The sequence below is a fragment of the Plectrocnemia conspersa genome, unplaced genomic scaffold (genome assembly GCF_051122295.1).
Source record: "Plectrocnemia conspersa isolate PC_06_02 unplaced genomic scaffold, ASM5112229v1 ptg000011l, whole genome shotgun sequence".
NCBI lineage: Eukaryota > Metazoa > Arthropoda > Insecta > Trichoptera > Polycentropodidae > Plectrocnemia > Plectrocnemia conspersa.
The window spans coordinates 9,077,445-9,094,400 of record NW_028277175.1 but is presented as its reverse complement, the minus strand read 5'-3'; the positions used below and the strand labels follow the sequence as shown (position 1 = coordinate 9,094,400).

The 16,956-nt window shown below is 32.5% G+C and overlaps 1 protein-coding gene across 3 annotated transcripts in view; it reads left to right on the top strand.

Annotated features, from left to right (window-relative positions):
* LOC148229389 (high mobility group protein DSP1-like) overlaps window positions 1-16,956 on the top strand; it is a 29,381-nt gene that overhangs the window by 7,817 nt on the left and 4,608 nt on the right. The window contains exons 1-2 of one of the 3 annotated variants that reach the window (XM_088197539.1): window positions 2,951-3,014; window positions 3,672-5,983. The exons of 1 other annotated variant lie outside the window; for it this stretch is intronic. In XM_088197539.1, coding sequence (XP_088053665.1) covers window positions 5,897-5,983 — 87 coding nt within the window. In that variant the 5' untranslated portion in view covers window positions 2,951-3,014; window positions 3,672-5,896. Of the gene's footprint in view, window positions 1-2,950; window positions 3,015-3,671; window positions 5,984-6,671; window positions 9,329-16,956 lie in introns of those variants that run through there. One more of the 3 variants, XM_088197538.1, reaches the window with a different exon arrangement.

Sequence of the window (16,956 nt, the reverse complement as noted above, 5' to 3'; positions counted from 1 at the left end):
ACAAACAAACTAACATACCTCAAATTGAATATCTACTATGTATATATGTATATGCACTTTTAATAATAACAAGGCAAGAATATGTTAACTAACATAAGAGTAGTTTAAGCTGTATTTTTATAATTTATAACACAAATATACTGTTTAATGGTGAGTATTTTTCTATTTATTATATATACATTTTTGTTTCAAGAATTTTTATTGCAAAATGTCTTCTGTTCGTCAATGATAGGTAGATTATATTTTGTAAAAATGTATTGCACAACCTCAAATATTTTTATCATATTTTTTTTCTAAAATAAAATTTAATGGTAATTCATGTCTTATCTAATACATGTTCATTAAGTAGCAACTTTTATTCTCACCTTCGTCATTAAAGTCAATTTATTAATATTGCCATACATTCTTGCCTTATTAATTTATTTATTTCAATTAAATTAAGACCATCGTGACCTAACAGGTTACCCCCAGTGCGTCACGATGGTGATAACAATACATAGTATTATTTCAATAACAAAAAAATATAATTAAAATAATACAAAATCATAAGGTATTTTTTTTATCGACTCCCACACACATAAATTAACTCGTAATAAAATTTATGGCTTCCCAATAAACAGTCAAGTTGTAATTAAAATAAAATTTACCTAATGAATTAAAACTGGTGTTCCTAAAGTTGTTGTTATTGGTCTTTAATATTCAGTAATTATATATAACACTATATCCGTTGAAAAATAAACGGAGAAGCATTTAAATGCAGAAGCTATAATATATTATAATGATATTTATTTATTGTAAATCTTCCGTTTACGCGCTCTGGATTCTCGGTGATTTTCATTTCTCGAGAAATTAGAATTTTCATTTTCTCACTTCATATATTTCAAATATCTTCATTGTTTTCATTTTTGTAATATATTTTTTCCAATGTTTAAGTATGTAAATTATATTAATTATAGTAATTAAAACACATGAAATCGGCTATCTTTCTTCTTTTTTTGTTAGAAATTTTTTTGTGGACAAAAAACTGAAAGGCCATCACACATTTTTGAAATCTGCCGATTCCTACGCGGAGCGGTTCCTTTTTATCCGAATATTAATGCAGTTCTTAGTGTACCAAAACAAAAATAAGGCCGATTAGAATAGTTGAGAAAATCGTATACAATTTTTTTCCATTCAAATACTTCAGATTTTTATAAAAAGCTTCTTAGGAAACATGCATATTTTCAAACATCTGGCATAGACCCACCCTTTCTTAAACATTTTAAAAATTCGTAGAAATTTAATTTTTAATAAAAAGGCCTTATGAAAATTCTTAAGAAGTAAGAAATTTTAGAGAAAAAAAATACTACTTTATTTGCAACATGATAAGAATTAACTTATCACGTTACAACGGGTTAACCTAATCAAATACTAAGTAAGTAGTGAGTTACCAGATTATTCATATTTCGGTTTTATTTTAATTATTCATCCGTGAGATTAGGAAACTCGAGAAAAACTTAATCTATAGGATAATAATATATGGGATTTGAACCCAGCTTTTATAAATATTAGTAACTGACTTACACCATTGGTCTATCGTGCTCATCACGATAGACCAATGGTGTAACGCGATGATCACGTGCACCAACAAATACATAGCCGTCTAGGCTTTTATCGTATAATAATTTAAAATATTTCATTTGAATATTAAAACTTAAATTAAACCAACTAGTTATTAACATCTACGTATTAAAAATATATTGTTATATTCTTACACCTTTTTTCAGAGTGTTGGTATTGTGTGATTGAAGTGAGAATACATTGGTCTATGTTTGTTAGTAAAAAACAGTATTTAAAACACTGAAAAGAACACTTTTTTATTTACTGGTCCCGATCTCACTCGACATGTTCATTTAGGCTTTTCTTCTCTTTTTTATAAATGTTTGAATGTTTGTGTGGTTTTTAATGTTATCTTTTCTTTTGAAAGTATGGTTAAAACTCACTTTATGTATGTTCTATATTATAATTTGTAAGGCTTATGTTAAAAAATCCAAAAATAAATACGATGTTTATACAATATAATTCTATAAATTCTTGATGATATGACTTTTGACGTATATCAATATTGCACACCAGCACACAAAAGATCAATTTATATTCAAGGGTCCGTAATATTCTTATGTGGTATGGCGTGCCCTCTATCATTATGGCCCAAGGGCGACAGCCTCCCTGTCTCGATGGTAGATACGCCCTCTGTGGACTAGTATATTATTTATGGTAGGACCTTTCCTTAATCAGTTTTTTTAATTATTAATCTATCTAAAAAATTATGTGTATAAAACTTATCAGATGTTCCTGATTTCTTTGACTCTTGCTATAGACTTATGTTATTCTACAACCTATCATACTCCAGTTATATTCTTTCTTATGACATTATATAGTTTAGTTAAGTAAAGTAATATAATGTAACATATACATTTGACTTTAAACATTTACTTGTAATTTACCAGCAATTACATAATGCTCGTATGTGTAACACCTGTGGGTAGGCAATTACGGTTTCCCTCAAAATATATAATTTAAAGTAAGTTACAAGAGTAATTTATCACGTATAATTATATAATGGAATACAATTTTACTATTTAAAAAATCTGATAACATCTTTACCACTAATAAATAATATAATAAAACCATAATTTTCAGACCTCATCAAGATGAATAGTCCTACATAATTTTCACATACGTTGAAAAGTATTTCGTTTTAGTTAATATGTCATACTACTTTATGATGCGCGGCTTAATCAGTATTCACGCTTTTTAAAGATAATTGAGAATGACAATCTATTAGTAAAACATTTTAAAATGGAACCAAATTACAAATCAACACAAACAACATAAACTTATATTTATAAAAAAAAATATATCTAATACTTAATTTATGACATAAATATAATTTCCAAATGGAATATATGTATTAAAACTAATTAAAAAAATTAAAAATTACCTAAAATTAAGCTAAAATAATGAGGAAAGTCGTGTAACTTAACTTTTTCTACCATATATTTAAAATTGTGACGAATTTTTTTTCTGAAAAACTAAAATAACAGATTTTAATTTATTTAATAAATTATTATAATTTTGAGGAATGTTTTTATCGATAAGCTTCAAGTTTAACTAATAATATGAATATAATTAAGAAATAAAAGACTAATACACGCATTTTAAGTTCATACTGCAGTCTAGATTCTAGACTGCAGTATGAATTAGATTGTCTAGATTCTAGAATGTCTGATTTTTTTGCCGCCTAATGTTACAAGTTTAATTCAACCAGTGGACTGTGTTGAGGAGATAGTAAAAATTACATTACTCACAAGATGGAACTAACTTTTGTTAAAACTTTACTGCACTACGTTGACCAAAGAGTGATCAAACTTAAGTTCTGACCTGTTTTATCTTCGGATTTTTTTATTATTAATCGAAAATTTGATTAATTTCGATAATAATGAAAAATAATATTAATTAAATATCCACCTCTGGACCTTTTGCAGCAGCCGATCCTTTATGTAATATTTATTTGTTCATTTCGGACGGTATCTCGGCTATAACTTGGCAGATGTTGGTTTTTAGATGCTCAAAAGATTAAAAAAAGAAAGACTTAATGACGCCACCTGACCACAATGCGCACCAAACAGTAATTTTTAGACATCTAATAGATTTTCCTTGTCCCGTATGCAGCAATTTTGCTTATTAACATATCCAGAGAGGTGGAAATGTGCCTCATCAGAGCAGGAACGTCATTTCAGTTTTTTCCAGGAGGGAGCAAAAGTTGGCCAGTAAGTGGTCATTTTTAATATTTCGATTTCATTAAAATTCGTAGTATTTCATTGAATGGCATGCATTTTTCTGGCCTTACCTGCTTTACTTGCCCCCGCCCATTCCCCCAATGTCGTCCCTGTTTAGACTCCATGTCAAAAGCAATAAAATCTCACTTTGTATCTAGCGTTCATATTAAATGACATGCATTTTCTAGAGAAATTCAAGGGGAATACTATCTACTCAGAATTCACGTCAAAAGCAATAAAATCGTTCCATCGTCGTCGCAGTGGAAACGCTCAGTTATAACTATCGTATTTTTAAAATATGGTGTAATATCCAATTGCGGACAGACTATGGAGTATTATGTAAGATGCAACATCTGTCCGTACTTCATTCACTTATTTCCCCCTTGAGAAATGAGTTTGGCTTAGTTTATATTTTGGACTTGACTTATTGGAAGTACTAAGACTATATTTAGTTCGAGAACTTTCGTTATGTCAAATTGAATTTCAGACATTTTAGAGCAGCATATAATTTCACTAGCGTCTATTAGTTAAATTGTATATGTATTCGCTAGTAGAAATATATATCTACTGGTGAAAATGTATTTGCACTTCACTAGTGAAAATAAATATAACTTTACTGTAACATTTATTCATCACATGAAAATTTACAATTATAAATATGTTGAAATTAGTTGAAACACATGCCAGATAAATTATATTCTCACAGGTAAAAATATATATCTACCGGTGAAAACATATTCCGATACGATTTCACTGAAATGACATATTTTAAAAAATATTTTCGGGATAGATTCGATACTGTTTTTATTTAGATAATTGTTTTTGCGCCCTCCTATTGATCAAAATTCGGTTTAAATATACTTTAACCAATGCTCTCATATCAGAAGTCCGTATCAGTAAGGATAGCTATCATATTTTTAAAACTAACTAACAGACTAACTATTGAACAATATGTGAGAACGGCACACCCTATCTTCAACGCTTCCCGTTTCTAATTTTTTTTTTACTACGTTGCGAATCCGTAGGACGATGAAATTTAGCATAATCTTCCCATAAATTTCGATACAGACTTGTAATTTCTGTAGAATTCGTACAGAATTGTATTTTTGTGGTAGTGCGGATTCATATGTTTACTAAAACCAAATAAAAATTGATAGTGCGGATTATCCGTGCTTTTTCTCCCCGGCATTAGACCGGATAATCGAGAGTATGCCGTATATTAAAAAAGCAATTGTGAAAATGTCGACTATTATATTTTAAAAATTAAACTACCTTTCGTGACGAGAGCTTAGATATTTGTGCATTATAATAATTGTATACTACGCTTTAAATTTAAAGCATTCGTCATGGTGTCATAATATAATCTGACCCTTAGGTAGTATATGACAAGTATATATGTATAAACAATTTCCAATCGTTTTGTAATGTTTAAAACATTGCTATAGTTGGAGCCCTGCTTTAAACGATAAAAAACTTTGATTAAAATTCCTGTACCGCTTATCTAGCGCTTCTCAAAGCTTTCGCATAATCGCCGCGCGCGCAATCGAGATTTGCCTAGAAAATTACCAAGCTCAGGGTGGGTGTAGGAGGACGTAGGATGGAGGTATACGTACACGTAGGCAAAAATACATTCACGTGTGTGTGTGTGTGTGTGTGCGTGTACCCTCCAGGCGAAGGTCGAAGGCGCTTTCGGCATTGCGCATTTAGCGCGCGCGGGGTTGCAGATGGCGTATCGTAAAATTTCCGGTCTTGCTTAATTCCCGTACCCTCGTAAAATTTAGCACCCTCCCCGGCGAGATTTTCATTTTTTGATCGTTCGCTCGACGCGCGTAGGCGAAACGCAAACGACCTGCCCCCACCCCGGCCACTATCCGACTCACCCCCACCGCCGCCGTCTATCCGATTTAATTAAAAAAATCGATTTTCCAGCGTGCGCGGGCGCCCGCGCGACACAAACCCGATTTTATATTTTCGACCAGTTTCGTCCGATCCGAGTTCGTCGACCTTCCTCTCTCTCGGGTCGATCAGCGTCCGACGATTTAACGGCCGACGGGCAAACGTGTTGAAGTTTCAGAATGGAGGGCGACCCGCTGTCGTGGCTCAGGAGCAAGCTGGGGCTCGTCGGCACAGGCGGCGCCAGCGGAGTGGGCCTCCTGCACACGGTCAGAGAAGTTCGTCTCTTGCGTAGTCCGCTTCCCGAGGGTTCGCTCGCGCGGCGGCCGGCAGCGCCGTGCGAACGCGCCCTTAGCTGCGCGTCCGTCTGAAACTTGCCCGCGCGACTTGGTGCGAAAACGTACGATAAATCCTAACAAAAACTCAGTTGGGATCGTTCGCACGCGTTCGCCTATTTGAAAACCACTGGTTATATCTACATCAGAAACTTTTACATAGACTTTTCGACTGACATTATTATCAGCCTGCATGACTTAATTCGATTTTATTTTAAATATTCATCACGATATTCCTCCGTGGGATTAGGAAAATCGAGGAAAACATAACCTGTGATATTCGATCAATTAAAATTATATTGTATTTAACAATTTCGTTCTCACAAACATAACATAAACAGTAAAGTCAATATAGGGTTCAAACCTGGATTTTTCAGGCGTTAGTCACCGACTTATACCACTGGTTTATAGTTCTGTGCTATATTTGTATAGACACAGAAGATATTCTCAACTTGTTCATACTATCGGCACCCGTTGATGAAGTTCTTAGATAAAATTCGCAAATGAAAATTGATAACTGTGCGATATTCCTCGATCTAGTCGAGAGCAATAGAGTACCAAGTTATAAAACGCGGTACTGAAATAGTTGTCGCGATAAACTTACATTCTCAAACTTGTGTTTAACCTCAAGATATATATTATAATTCTATCATATTCAAGTATTTTTTTGGTATTATATGAGCAATAACAAAAATTGCCTTATAGTTGCTTTTTGTTCCATACTTCGTGAAGACAAATTTTAAATTAATTTATTTGCTTGTTTCTTTCTGTCCTGGAAATTATATTGGAAATGTTTTGTGTCGAAGTGTCTTTTGATATTATACTCTTTCAACATTGTTACATTGTCCTGACAAAGGAGTCAAATGGCATTGTTATTTAAGTCAGTAAAAAGCGTTTTGTTTTCCATTGTTCCTTGAAAATACGACACTTCTGTTCGAATTTTCGTTTTCTATTCATTTTCGTGTGTATTTTTTCTACTGTAATAACTTTAAAAAAATAATGTATACCTGTAGATATAAACTGAAATAAATACTTTACGAATTTCATTATAAAATATTTTTAATCACTGATTATTTAACGGAAATATTTTTTTAATATTTGATAAAAGATGGTGCATTTAGCTAAAGAACGTAGTCGATGTGTTTAAAGGGTATTTTTTTAAAAAACTTTTATGAAAATCTAATTACATCTTTGGCAGTTACCGTGTCCACAAAAACCGCAATATCACTTATACGAGATGTTTTAAAAAAAATGTAACGACAACTTTTGGATTTCGTGCCCTATTCGCTATTTCTTGTGCAATCGAATGGTCTAAAATGGTACAGACATTTCAAATAGGGTCGTAATGACGTCAAAGATGATAAGAATTGAATGAATAAATACATTGTGCTTAGTAATCGCTGAATCACAATTGGGGAGATTTCTGAAGAAAATCTATCTCGTACAATTTATGAAAAGCAATTTGCAACGAGTGGCAGCCAAATTTGTTCCAAAACTGTTTAGCTATAACGCATTAAAACATGTGACAAAATGATATCTAAGGAAATGTCTAATCGTTTAACTTTAAACGGAAGCGCACTAAAGAGCCAATACAAAAAAGCACGTTGAGTTCAATCGAATTTCAAGATTTTTTCTACTGTTTTATCCTATTATGACACTATGGACCACTAAAATGTTTTAAGATTAAGTCATACGGTCAATAAAGAGTTGCAGTTTTATGCTTTTTACGCGAGAAAATCCATAAACACTCAGGGATTTTGCACCACGATCGTTATCTTTCAAGTATCGGCTTATTATTTTTGGTTTAAAACGATCACGCAACCACCGCATGGACTGGAAAAGGAATATTACAAAATGAGCATATCTCTCCTTGACTACTATTTCCTGTTTCCACAGATATATATTAACATTAAAAGGACAAGCTTTTGCGACCATATTTGAGATAATGGCAAATGAGCAAGCTTAGTACTGTATCAAATAGTGTACTCCACGCTCAAATTTGCTTAAAAATATTTATTTTAAAAATTACAATAAATGTGCAGGTTATGATAAATTATTTCATTATCTTAGAAATTATAATGTATTTTCAGTTTTACTATTCGATATTCAAATAGTTGTTTCGAATATTTGGAATCTCTAGTATAGACGCTCTATCGCTTTTTTTCCGTGAGCATCCACACACATTCGCTATTGAACAAACTGAAACTTACCATTCTCATTCAATAATAAGTCGTACCCACAATGAACCTTCTTCATTTATGTGAATTTGTCATCTTTTTTATATTTTTATTTAATTTTAAAATTTATTATAAAACATTTTTGATTGCTTTACTTTTATCTCAATGATTCTTTTGACGGAGTTTTATTTTTATATTTTGAAGTAGACGCCGTTTTAAAACAAGATGGCGGATCAAACTGCTAACAAACTTAGATGAGATATTTATAAGGTTAATTTAAAAAAAATATGAAAATTTGATTCCACTGGATTTTTATCGAAAACCATTTTTTTAATTTTTGCTTTTTAACAATAATATTATAAAGTGGGGAGGAGGGGTAATATTTTTTTTATTATTTATGGATGGATTATACATATAAGAAGTGTATTCGTGTACTATTTTGTTGTTGTCATATGTTTTAAGATTACGATACCGATGTGTAACCCTATGTAAAAATGCGAACGTTTCACATGAAAATAATCGCACGCGCTATACCCCAGCGCGGTCGTCACGAACCAGCGGCGAAGAGACGCTTCGCGGACGTTCGTACTTTGTCCGGGGTGGCCGCCGAGGGCGCTGGCGTCCGCGTATCGAGCGCGCCGTTCGCCCGTCGCCGGTTAGTTGCCGCTTCGCGCGGATAGCGTACGGTGCGGTGACGGCGCGCGCTCGCTCTACTATTATTATTACATCGCGGCGGGCGAGACAGTGCGGCGGGGGCATGGCGGCGCGCGCCAGGTGACGGCCCGGCGCCATGTCGGGGGAGGCGGGTGGGCGCGCGTGGCGCGGCGACGACGCTTGGTGGCCGCCCGGGGACCACCTGCAGCAGCAGCAGCACCAACAGCAACAGCAACAGCACCAACAGCAGCAGCACCACCAGCAGCAGCAGCTGGCCGACGCGCACGCCGCGGCGCACCTACCCTACAAGATGGACGGCCCGCCGGGCGCCCAACAGCCCCAGCCCGCGGCCTACGACTATAGGATGCCGCCCCAGTGGTGGTACTCGGCCGGACCCGCTCCGGACCAACTGCACCATCAGCAGCAACGCCAAGAGGAAGACGCACAAGTCCGCACGCCCTTTGTTTGTTTCTTTCGAGGCCGAAGCTTTCGCTCGAGCTTTCAATCGATACGCCGCCGCCGACTAGGGCTGCCACCTCTCCGCTTTTCCTCCGGAGACTCCGCTGGTTCATTGTTTATTCGATTCGATCGCGATCGGCGCTACCGAAACTTTTTCACGAGCGCAATTTGCATGTCTTGCGTGGATGCGGGTGACGCATATACGCGTCATTCCCTGTTCGGAGCTTTAACCGCCTAAAAATATGACTGATACGATATTCAACTTCTTATAACTAGTGGTAGTAAACTTTATTTGTATTATCTCAAACATTGTTGCATATTATTTAAAAGTTTAATGTGTAGTGTGTTAACACTAATGCAGTTTAAAATGCATCTGCGATCCAAAGTCTTAATGTTAATTTTAGTGTATATGCAATAGACCAATAACTCAACAATATTCAATTAAAATTGCACTATCATTACATAATCAGTTAACAATATCATTTTTATACTTTTTCTCTATCCCGATAAGTAATAATAATCTGAAACAGTCACATAAATGCCACTTTTTAATACGCAAAATTGTGCAATAATTACGTTTCTTGCGCGAGACACGTATGTGGCATTCGGAGCTTTACTTGCCTTAAAAACGTGACTGATATATAATTGTAATATTACAGTTTTTATAATTCTTAAAATGACTTATCAGTGGTAGTACCTAGTTGTTTTATAAAATACAGTATACTGCGTATTTATCGCAAAAATGTTTATATTAAAGCTCGACTTGCACCATTAGTACTTCAATGTGCTTTCGCGATCCAAATCATATTATATTTATTCGAGTGTTTGTGCAATACACCAATAACTCTAAACCCAGCAGAGATATGTTTTTAACATTGTATTTTTTTAATATATCTTGCCAAACCTTTTACATATTTTTATTATAAATAATTTACCAATACATAACCTAATAATCCAGAAATAACTTTGTTTCTTGCGGGTAACGCGTATTCGAGTCATCAACTGTTCCGAGCTTTGACTACTTAAAAAATATTATTGAGGTGTATATTAATTGAAGTGATTTCTGCATGGGCCTAAAACAAGCGTTTTAACGGTGCATATACCATAATTACAACGAAGTGAATATAGAAATAGTAGCAAAAGTAACAAAAATTATACTTGCGCTGGTATAATGAGATTGTACTAATAAACTTTAATTATTCGTTCCAGTAGGGATATAAAAGGATATATTTACGTTCTGAAATTTCTAAAATGCATGGAATTATGGGTGCAATTCAATATCATTATTTTCTAATAAGCTTCATAGATTTTTTGTAATTCTAGCAACCCATTTTTGCGACAGCAGCATAACTTATTTAAATACATTAAAGTTTCAGTGAGGAGAAATAATCTCGCATTGTGGTTGCACATTTCAAAATATTAATGGCGAAGCATGTACTCAGTAACACATGCTTCAATTGAGTTTCGACAAGATACATTTTTAATCGACTAGACGAAAATATATTTTTGTATTATGTAATACATTTATATTTAAATAGTAATCCCAACAGGTTAACGTTTAATACTAATTTGCTTTAATATTTTTAAACGCTTAATAAAAGATACATCAAAAAACCCTCTGCTATTTTTATAACATCAAAAAAGTCGCTTTCGTGCAATGAAATATATTTTATGTAACTTACTTGTATATAAAATATATTTATATATTAAATTGAGAATTTCAACCAATCTTAATTATACTAAAATATTAATAATACCCAACCAAGTTGGCTATTTATGATTAATAAATAAAACAATTTCTCGCTGCTCTGGCTACACGTTCTATACATAAATAACAATTTATTAAGAAAAATATGTTCAAAATCATAGTAACTATGCCATTTTCTTTAAATAAAATAATAGCTTATTAGTAACTTGTGAATTTAATATTAATTCAATTTAATAGTATAATAAAAACTAAAAATCGTCTATGCTCTATGGGACCACTGCTGCAATATATCTTACGTTACGTTTAAATATAGCTTTATTCAACAATTTATATCTTACTAAAATAAATGTAACAGCTTTTAGTTTCATACCTCAAGTTTGTACATCGTTTTAAATCAACGTTTTTGTTTTAATAATAATGTTAAACAGTAACTCAAATTAACTAAGAATTATTCTGTAACCAGCTGCTAGCTTGATATTTTTTTCATTCAGTTTATTCCAATAGTGTCGAGATGTAATGTGTAAAAGATGTTTGTATTGATATTTTTGCGGCATTTGGCTTTATCGTTGATGGCTTTTTTTACTGCATCTAATGCACTCTGAAAGACGTACGAAGCAAAGTAAGAATTACTCTTTTGCTTCCCAAAAATGATCGAAACCTACTTCTTGCAAAGCCTAAAATTTTAAACTAATTATTGTGAAATTTCTCGCTGTATGGCTTAATTTAAAGTGCAGTATTATTCAAAGGAATACTGCACTTATTTATAATATGACTTCAAAATTGTATTATAATAATAATTTTGATTTTTTTCTCTATTGGCAGCCCTAACTCAGTTACACAAAAATACTAAAATTTTGTTATTTAAACGCGTTTCTAAAATGTTAAAGTGGCAACCCTGGCGTAGGTTGCCCGAGCGCGTCTTTATCCGAACAAAGAAACAAATGCATAAAATGTCAATAATAATAATAATATAAAACGAAATATCGGGCGGGGCCAAAAATCCTCTTTACGACTAGGAAGGGGGTAATAACCTCCCGTTCCGGCGGATGGGGGGTCGTGTGTTCGAGGGGGTGTAGACCCTCCTCTCGATCGGGGGTGGCGCCCGCTTTTAATTAAACGCCGAGGGTGTGGGGTTTAAAGTTTTCTTTTGGATCGAAAGTGAATGAATCTTTTCGTGTCCGTCGAGACGGGCATCGGCGGGGTCAAGGACGGATCGAGTCTTTCCCTCGAGTGCTGCTGGCGCGAGGTCGCCGTCTTTCGTCAGGGTTGCCATGTTTCGGTTCCAATGCGAGGGAGTCTCTTTGCGCAACGGCCCCCGATAAATATCGTGGACGCGAGTCGAGCGCAGCCTCCTTTGACGCATACGAAACGATGCATTAAATCGGTTTATATTGAACCAGAGCGACTATTTGCGACTCAAGTTACCAAATCATAAAGCATTCTGATCTTTAGAGTGAAAAAAATGAATATAAAGCATCGTCAAAGGTTAAAACGCACTGATTGGGCTTGGTATGAGTTTGTGGGTTTAACAATAGCTGCGTGTAGTTGCGTAGCTAGTATTTGTGCTGCATGATCCTAAACTCCCCCCACCATCTAAGCTACATACCCTTCAAATATATGCATTTAAAACATGTGCAAAACAGTTAAACTTTGATGAAATATGTTAATGGTCATCAGAATTTCATTATTTTAGCACGTGTCTGACTCGAACAAACAATGGGGAACATCTGGTATAACTTTTACTGGCCAAATTTTCGGGTCGGCCAAAAATATTTTTATCTATAGCGGTGGCATTTTATGACCGACCGGGTCATAAAATCAGTTTATTGTTTTCACATATTTAACTTAGCTCTTACCCATTTGTGGATATATGTTTTTTTAGTGCATTCAGCTGAAGAACCACAGTACACGAACGGTCCTTCCATCGCGAAAATGCCGCCCCCAAGCAAGTGCCACCCGGGACGTTCCCCCCCCCCATCCCCAGCTACGCCACTAGCTGCATATAATCATCAACCTCAAAAAATTAGTTAGGTAAGACACGAAATGTCTTGAAAGCGCCTATAAATATAGATTGATAAATTAGAAAGTCACTCAATGAAAAAACTACTTTGAATCGAAAGCTAATAGGTCATTCAAATAAGATAAAATTCTAAAAAATTATATAATTATAGATTTTTCCCAATAACTGCATTTAGTAATACACGAGGGAATTAGATGCATCAATAGCTTTTTTTTAATAGAGAATTCTCAATTCCTAATATGTACACCCTAGCTCTATTTTTATAAATGATTCATCTGTAAGATTAGGAAAATCTAAGTAAACCTAATCTGTGCTGATCTTGTCAAAATATAAAGTTCCCGAGGAATCTTATTTTATATGTATTCTTTCGACTTTAGACGTAAAAACTACAGTTGAAACATTCTGTAATACATTATGTTTAATGGCAGGCAAAGGCATTCGAACACTTGCTTAAATTGGTAAGCTTTCAGAATAGCTAATAATATGCATGACATATCCTCATATTGAAATAATATTTAATGCAAATATCTTTATTCATCTAAGGATTATGTTAAAATAACGTCGTTTTCTATAGTAAAGATACATCTATGCCAAGAACATGATAAGTTAACATGGCGAATGATTGACGATAATTAGAACAAAACGTTTGAAAGTCAAATTTAGAATGTGATTTTTTAATGATTTGTTTATTTTGTGTTCGTAATGGTAAATGAATGAAAAAAAATATTTAAAAAAAAGGATTGGGAGCCACTGACCTACTTTAAACGGGTCGAAACCAATTCAGGTCCAAATATTAATAGTGAAAAACTCGGAGCGGTATCGCCGTACATGTACGGTGGTCGATCTTTCACTATTTTGAGGTACTCCAGATAGTTATATATTTACATATATTATATAACCGAATAAATATAAATAAAATACATTATATATATTTTTTATACGGAAAATAATACACAATAAATTAATGAACATAAAAAATATTATATATTAATTTTATAAAAAATATTGAGAGCTGAATTAATATTAAAAAAATCACAAAGGCCGAATAATATGTAAAATGAACTAACGAACTTAAAATAAATTATAAAGACATACTAATACAAAAAAGTTTTTAATTAAATCAAAGCAATAAAGCTTTGAGAATCACATTTTTTTTATAATGCAATATAAAATAATAAATAAATAACAGTAACGTAAAATTAAATCACTCCTAGAAGTAGTTCAAGAAGATATGGAGAGGAGGATATCGATTTTTTTAACTACTTTAGTTAAAAATAATATTAGTATAACACATTCAGCCAAAGGACTAAATAAAAAAATACGTTGCAGTAAATAAGCATACTGTGTTATATGCACACGGCTTTCAATTGTAAATTGCCCTGTATTTATTTTTTAATTCATTGCAAAAAAACCTTTTGATATAAAAATGAAACATTCCAAAGTTTAATACATAACTACAGTTGAATATTCTGTTTAGAACAATCTCTTACTGGTATGACAATATTTTATTTGAAATAGCTTACTATATTTTTTCAAGGATATATCCTCATAGGTTCTTAATTCTGTCACTGATTATTGTAACACAATTCGTTTTTTTATATTGGAAAACAAATATATGGTAAAAACATGTTAATTGCAATTTAACACCTTTGTGAATTCCCTGTACTTTTTATTATTTATTGTAAAAAAACATGGATTTGTTTTTTTCGACATTTGTCATTAAAACTGCAGTTTATTAAACACTCGAGTTGAATCTTATAGTGTTTTCTGTTTAATGATATGCAAAGGCATTTTAATAATATTGCTAAAAGAATATTTCATTAGAAATAGTTTACAATATTTTTAATAATATATCCTCAAACATTCTGATCATAATTTTTCAGTAAAATAAATTCATATCTTATTTAGAAAGGCATAAATTTGTTTATTATTATAGAAAGTTACAATGTGACTTTCTATAATAATAAACAAATTTATACCAAGAACATGTTCTGCAGTTTAACACATTATTAAATTTACCTATATTTTTTTATGATTTATAGTAACAAAAATAAAAAATAAATGTTATTTTATGTATTTTTTCGACTTTTGCCATGAAAACTTTGTTTTATCAAAAAATCATAGCTGAATCATATTGATTCTACTGATTATTGATATATAAAGGCATTTTAGACAACAAATTCTTATTGGTAAAAATATTTCATTTTAACTACATACGATATTTGTTCTTACCTAAAATCCTACCTAATTCTTCCAGATGATTTTCTAAAGTAAAAGAAAATATATATAGAGAGAGCATGTTATCTGCAGTTTATTCTTGCTGTAAATGATATGCAGTTTAGTTCTTCAATTGCTGACTTCTTGAGCAAATGAGACTGGGTGTAGTAGATATTACGACTCATTTTTGAAAAATGAACGAATAAGTTATTGCATAAACTGTAGTAAAGCTCCAGTATCTAAACTATTTTATTTTTCATTTCATACAAACATAATCGAAGGATTGTATGTATATATTTTATAATATATAATAGCTATTTTATGTTATTAATTAAATAATTACTGACAATTTATAGAAAAATATTCTGATTGTTGATTTAAATTTATTGAGCCTATAATAAATACATCCATACAAAAAATTCACAAAAAGCGTTGAAAATTTTATATAAAGAAGTTTTTGTTGTATTTTCAAAAACACGTGTGATGGAGAGAGAACATAGTTTTTTCTTTAAAAGTTTTTTTTATTTATTAAATTTAATTATTTTGGTGCGCAGCGAGAAATTTTTGATGTTTCCGTTGCGATGTAAAATTATATGTTATATAAATGATAAAATTTCATAGGTTTTCAATGAAACTGCGCGTAACGAGGATTTTTTGGATTTTTTTCTCCTTTATTTTTTTTAATATGTATTATACATTACGATACAATGCGCGTGTGTCAAGATTTTTTATCTTACGCTTATAAGAACTTACTCTTTACGTAGAATTGTATGTGATTATAAGAAATTGTAAAAATTCGTTACGTTTAATTACTTTGAATTGAATGTATTTTAGAACCCTTGTATAAAACATGTGCGACTTCAATAGTGTTAAAAATATTAAGCTTACTTCAAAATCAGCAAATTATTACGAATTCTGTATATAATTTTCCTTCGTAGAAACTTTTGTTGAAATCGTCTGCAAAATTTATGAATTTTATGCTAGAAAATTATGTTAATAAATGATGAATGAATTCATAGATTATTTTAACTTTAAAGTAAATAAATCATCTATTATAATTACAAATAAGCATGTGAATGATTTATTTATGCATCCCCATAGCAAATATCTCATATGTTTGCAATACCCAAACTCATGAATAGTACTTCAAAAAATATATTTCGATACTAATGTTATTATTAATCAAGTATCAAAGTATTTTTAGGTTCAGTTATAGGGAAAAAATTAAAAAAAAACTTATTTTACGGTGGACTATCTATCGCGCTCGAAGGGTAAGATCGCGCGAAAGACTTGATTCTTCCTTCTTTCCATCTATCATGGACCGGATGCGATTTATGCGGATCTATTCCTATAACATTTTTTTACTTTTCGATATCCACGCTGCGATCGCGCAGCGAAAAAATACACATGAAACTAATTATACTAAATCGAGATAAACTAAACTACAAAGGCCCAGAGAATATTTTTTTCAAGGTCGACCAGTTTCCGTCCAAACCTGTATATCCTTTAGTTTTAAAACGAAACGTAACGTTTATATACATTTAACTTTTATAACATAACGCAAAGCGCCCGCTTTTTTTCTCCCGCTTTACGCTTAAAGCTCGTACGTGGGGGAGTTTTGCGATCAAGTGAAATTCGACATGGAAAACTTTACTTTGGTGATTTTAATACA